The 5,889-nt window shown below is 38.8% G+C and overlaps 1 protein-coding gene across 1 annotated transcript; it reads right to left on the reverse strand.

The window, feature by feature from the left end:
• Positions 1-4,370: 4,370 nt before the first annotated feature.
• On the reverse strand, positions 4,371-5,216 carry LOC132042569 (uncharacterized). The gene has a single exon (XM_059433092.1). The coding sequence runs from the start codon at positions 5,214-5,216 to the stop codon at positions 4,371-4,373; it is 846 nt and encodes a 281-aa protein (XP_059289075.1).
• Between the last annotated feature and the right edge of the window lie 673 nt (positions 5,217-5,889).

Here is a 5,889-nt window from a genome sequence, read left to right on the forward strand (position 1 = left end):
AGGTCAAAAGTCCCGACTTTGTATCTCGGAATGGTTTTGTCTCTAACTTACCATAGTTAATCCGAATTGTCCCAATGTACAAAATACGGGATATAACAATCAACACCAAAATCTTTTAAGAAGCCCCTTTTCTTCAAGTTTTTTTAGCAAATGTAATAGTTCTTTAGTATAATAGGATAGTATTTTGTAATATTTTATGGTATATTGAGGGTATATTGTATGTGTGAGTATGTATTTTGTAATGGTAGCAGTAGTAAGAGACTAAAGCTTCAAAACCAGTGTGATAATTAAACCCCAGCCTCTTAAAATCCCAGATTCGAACCCCTAAAAATGGCCAAAAAACATACTATTTATAGGAACCAAATAGGAACCCTAGGGAAAAAAAGGAAAGGTTCTACACCCTTCCACGAATTTCCCCTCCAACTCCACAATTTTCCATTTCAAAATCAGTAAAAACAAAAAGGATTTTATCCCAAAATCGTACTAACAGTACAAGGCCCCGAAAATCACGCAAAAATCGTGCAAAATAGGACAAACAATTCCAAAAATCGGACAAATTCGAAAATAACAGCAAGCAAATCGTACGATGAGTCATAGAAACAACAAAAAATACTAGTACACGATCCAAAAGGACCGTCGAAAAATAATTAGGGCCTCACACATCGCAACAACAGTACAAGGAAGGGGAATCGGCGAGAAAATCGCCACAACACCCCTTTGGGAATCGGTGTGGTAGCGCAAGTTGGCGAAGGGTCTCGTGGACCTTGCCCAGGGCATCTCACGCCGCCAAAGGGGTTGGGAAATACCCGTTGATGGTGCAACGATGGTGAATCAATGATGGTGAAACCCTAGCGCTGCCATGGTTCTCCCTCAAAGAGAAAAGATGATTAGGTTTTAAGTGAAAAGGAAAATGACGCGTCTAAAAAAAAAGGGGGGGGGGGGGGGGCGGTTTAAGTTAATATTAAAACTTAACTCCCCCTTTAAGACAAATACATGGTTTTAAGATAAAATACATAGTTTTAAAACAACGTATTAACTAAGACTGACTTCGTAAAATAATGTTTTGACAAAAATAAAAATCATAATACGTATTTTTAGGATACGAGCTTTAAAACGAGCTCAATATTGACATAGTTTCGACTATTATTTCAAATACGTAAAAGAAATCCGCTTAAATAGGCCGAAATTCATACGTTGCCTTTTAATTTGCGGTTTTCCTGAATTAGATGAAGCGGGATTTTTGTCTTAGTTTTAAAACATGTTCGTAAAGTAAATAACTCATAGTTTCTCATATTCGCCAATTTTCTCTTAAACAGTAATTTAAACGTCAATTTATAATTTTCTCGGATTTTTTTGAAAATTTGATTTTGAGGTGCATCCTTTCTCCGTCTTGGACTCGGGAAATTTAAAAATTAAAATATGTATTTTATAAGATAAAAATTAGGTGTCAACAACTGCCCTTTCGAAGTTCAAGGATGGCAAGGCTATCCTTGAGCTACGAATTTAACAAACCTAATTTTTACCGAACAATAGAAATTACAGGTCTTCTTGCACAATTTTTTGAAAGTATGGCTGGCCCCGGTTTCTAGGCTTCCTACATATCTCAGGCTAAATGAGAATTTAGGCCGTTTGTAGTTCTGACTCTATGAGGACTGTGAAATAAAGAGTTTTTCTTTAAACTATCACAAGGTGTCTCGAGATAATTATAGGAATATGGCCGATCCTCGAAATTTGAGTAGCCTACATATCCCTGGCTTTGGGAATCAGGCCAATTGTAGTTCGACTCGATAGCCCGAAAAGGAATATCCCTTTATGTGGGAACCCCTTTGGCTATTTCCGGTTGAAAATCTGAACCGGAGGCGGTTTTTGGAAAGGACTTATTAGTGTTGATGCTTGAAGTGATCTCCAATACGCGGTGTAGAAAGCTTGACTCTCGTACATGGGTTTTGACTGGTTGCCCAAGAAAAAGTTTCACGTATGCTTCGCATGTTTTGAATCCGGCTTTTTGCTTCCATCTTCGGTGGCTTCTAGATCATTTCCAAAAGCTGAGTCCTGCGTGTTAGTCTTTTGAAAATTTTGATTTTAATGTAGTCATACCTAAGCGGCATTTTGCCGTTTTGTTGATACTGAAGTCATCTTCTGACATTATGTCCGTCTTTTTGCAAATCCTTGTCCGTCTTCTTTCGTTTCTCCTGTAAGTGTGTTTTTCACGTGTTTTTGATCTACTCTGCATAATAATCACGATAATTTGACCCGCTCTTTTTTCATCATTTTCAGATGTTTTCATCGTTCAATGATAACTTCTGTTGGGATTTGGGTCGGGCTATACCGCATTCCTGCGAACCTACACACCCAGTCCGGTTGTCATTTTCGTAAGTCGATATGTCAATCATGAAACCCAGGTTTTCTTGTGCGGGGCCATTTTTGTTTCTTACGACGTCCACTACCCTAAAAAATTTGGCATCACATCATGTTTGCATATCGCGATGACTGTCCAAATCCAATGTCGCATGTCCCGTTATCTGCATACGGTGACCGCGGTATACCAGTTAGTCTAACATCACCTAGAGTAAAAAATGCCCAAATGTAAACTGCACATCAGAGTGCAGTATCATATTCCTTTCATGATGACTACTAACCTCTGTATCCAGAATTACAACATTTAGTCAGAATTTTAAAGTTAACTACTGCATATTCAAGTGCAGAGCCTTTTCTTATGACTTCCACTATCCCTGAACCATGATTACATTAACTTGAAATAAACTGCAATAGCGACCGCAAATCTTGATGTAGGAAACACATTCGTATTTCAACGATTGCGGACATCAACCTCGGAATTATACTACCTATTTTTGGCTATATATATGGATGACGACTCAGCTTCTTCGTCACGTAGTCATTCGATCCATATCGTCATTTTGAGGAATGAAGCTTAGGCAAGACTTACACTTTCCTTTCGACTCAAGGGAAGAATACCCACCCGTCGATAGGGTTCACATCTCCCAAAAGGACTAGAATCGATTGTAAACAATGGCATTTCAATACCGATATCAACGCGTCATTTTAAATTTTTAGATTTTTGGACATCCACTCAGCCAATGTATCAAGGCAAGCCATGTGACGTCTAGGTCGGGGTCTCAATACCTTGATACAATACTGTTTAGTGGAGACCCAGCTTTTGGTACCGTGATTATATCTTTTAGTAGTCTTTAGTTTTTTTTTTCTTTTTTGTAAAAATCCTCGTGCTCTGCAAAATTAACAAACTTATCAGCGTAAAGCAAACTTTACTTGGGAAGGGCTTCGTTACCTTTCGTACACTCTTTTGCGCTGCTATTCCTTGATGCTTCTTCTTCACTTGGCTCGTTGTCATTATCCTGTTTTAAACATTCTAGCAAACAAGTTAGTGTAAAACATCTATGCTTGTTTGTTCCTGCATCCACAGAAAAATTTGTCAGTTTCCTATATGGTTGACCACTTTTCCTGCGTATGGACTTCTTCCGTTCATATCTCGGCAGGAAAGGATGCTCATTTTCCTTAAAATCTTTCATTTTATAACAGAGCTAAGAAAAGTTCTTGTGCGATGATTTTTTTTTTTTTGAAAATATATGCATATACATTTTGAAAATAATATTTTATATACGCCCTTTTACTATCATGACATTAGTTACTCAAGCAAGGTCTCTTGTCTCTTCTTCTTCTTCTTCTTGTTCTCGACTCGTGAAAATTTTCGAATCCTTTGACAAAAATTTTCCCCAGTTGTATACGTCTTTATACCAACTCGAGTTTCGCCATGTCGAAGGAATTTTTGAGACCCTCTAAAAAGTTTTGCCCCAGTGTAAGTGTGTACTTGTAATTTCTTGATTTTATCGCGCTTGAGGATTTTTTTTTTTTGACATCCTTCTCAAATAATTCCGCCCCAGTTTCCTTGTGGGGTTACCTTTATCTTTCTCTTTCTGAATCATTTCTGAAGTTTTCCTAAGGTTTATTGGGAATTTTGTTTGGAATGACTGAGCTCAAGAGAGCGCCTACGTATCCCGTTTTGGAAATCAAGTTGAAACGTAGTTCGGGGTAAACATATTAAAATTTTTTGGTGAGATCGAACTCAACAGAGCGCCTACGTATCCCAAAATGGAAATCAGGCCATGACGTAGTTCAACGTACATGATTTTTGATTTTTGGGTTAAAGCGATCGAGCTTGGAAAAGTGCCTACGTATCCCCTTATAAGTATAGGGAATCAGGTCCTTGTGTAGTTCGTACATAATTTTGGATTTGGTTTTTCTAAGAAAAATGCAAGATTACAAGCAAAGGGAATGCCGCTAAAGAAAACCTAAACTATGGAAACACTGAATCCTCGCAGTTGTCTTCTTCTTCACACGTAGTGTCTCTTGATGGCATCTGAATTTATTGCTCTTGGCCACTCTTGACCATCCATTTTAGCAAGCACTACAACTCCTCCTGATAGTACCTTTCGTACCATATAGGGGCCTTGCCAATTTGGTGCGAACTTTCCTTTGTATTCTTCTTGATTAGGGAATATTCTTGTGAGCACCAATTTCCCGATTTGAAACAACCTAGTTCTCACATGTTTGTTGAAAGCTCGCGCCATCCTTTGTTGGTATAGTTGACCATGGCAAACAACAATCATCTTCTTTTCATCTATCAGAGCCAGTTTCTCATACCTCTTGAGGATCCATTCCGCATCGTACAACTCAGCTTCTTGTATTATTCGAAGTGAAGGGATTTCTACTTCGGTTGGTATTACTGCTTCAGTACCATACACCAGCAGGTACAGAGTGGCTCCAGTTGAAGTCCTGATAGTAGTGCAGTATCCCAGTAATGCATAAAGTAATTGTTCATGCCAGTCTTTGTAGTTATCAATCATCATTCGGAGGATTTTCGTGATGTTTTTGTTGGCGGCTTCTACAACCCCATTCATTTGTGGTCGGTATGCGGTTGAATTTCGGTGAGTGATTCGGAACTGCGCACACATGTCTTTCATCAAGTGGCTATTCAGATTAGCCCCATTGTCTGTTATGATTGATTCTGGGATGCCAAATTGACATATGATGTTGTTGCGCACAAAGTCTGTCACCGCTTTCTTTGTCACCGATGAATAAGATGCTGCTTCCACCCACTTGGTGAAGTAGTCTATGGCGACCAAAATGAAATGGTGTTTGTTTGACGCAGCTAGTTGAATTGGTCCTATGACATCCATGCCCCAAGCGACAAATGGCCAAGGTGACGCTATAGCATTCAGTCCTGTTGGAGGAACCTTTATCAAATCTCGGTGAATTTGACATTTGTGCCATTTCTTGATAAACTGTCTGTCACGACCCAACTAGAGGGCCATGACGGGCACCCGGAGCTAACACACCAAACACCTCTAAACATATATCTTATAATCATTTCTGGGTGGATCATAAAGATAGCTCATGGATATCATAATCTGTAAAGACATATATCGCAATATAACAACACATCTTTGTATAATCATTGACAATTATGCCTATCATTACTCGTCGTCAAGGCTACTAAAATGTTACACAACGATAAGAACCGGTAGGGTTATTAAATGTCTAACTATACATACATGTCTACGAGCCTCTACATAGGATACAAGTGGCCGTGGAGACCAATATCAATAAACTGCAGCTCCGAAGTAAGTTGAGCACTCCTAAGATTCTGCTGTTGAAGCTCCTATGGATTAGAACCACCTACCTATCTACCTGCGGGCATGAGCGCAGCGTCCACAAGAAAGGACGTCAGTACGAACAGTGTACTGAGTATGTAAATAATAATATAGTAAGATATACCGAACATGAAAAATAACATAATGAGAAATATAGAGCATAACATGAGGTAAGGAAATAACCTGTACATATGATTGC

This window comes from Lycium ferocissimum, unplaced genomic scaffold (assembly GCF_029784015.1).
Source record: "Lycium ferocissimum isolate CSIRO_LF1 unplaced genomic scaffold, AGI_CSIRO_Lferr_CH_V1 ctg16255, whole genome shotgun sequence".
Taxonomy (NCBI): domain Eukaryota; kingdom Viridiplantae; phylum Streptophyta; class Magnoliopsida; order Solanales; family Solanaceae; genus Lycium; species Lycium ferocissimum.

Excerpts from the sequence above, each read along its gene's own strand:
- LOC132042569 (XM_059433092.1), bottom strand. The coding sequence starts at position 5,216 with ATGGATGTCATAGGACCAATTCAACTAGCTGCGTCAAACAAACACCAT.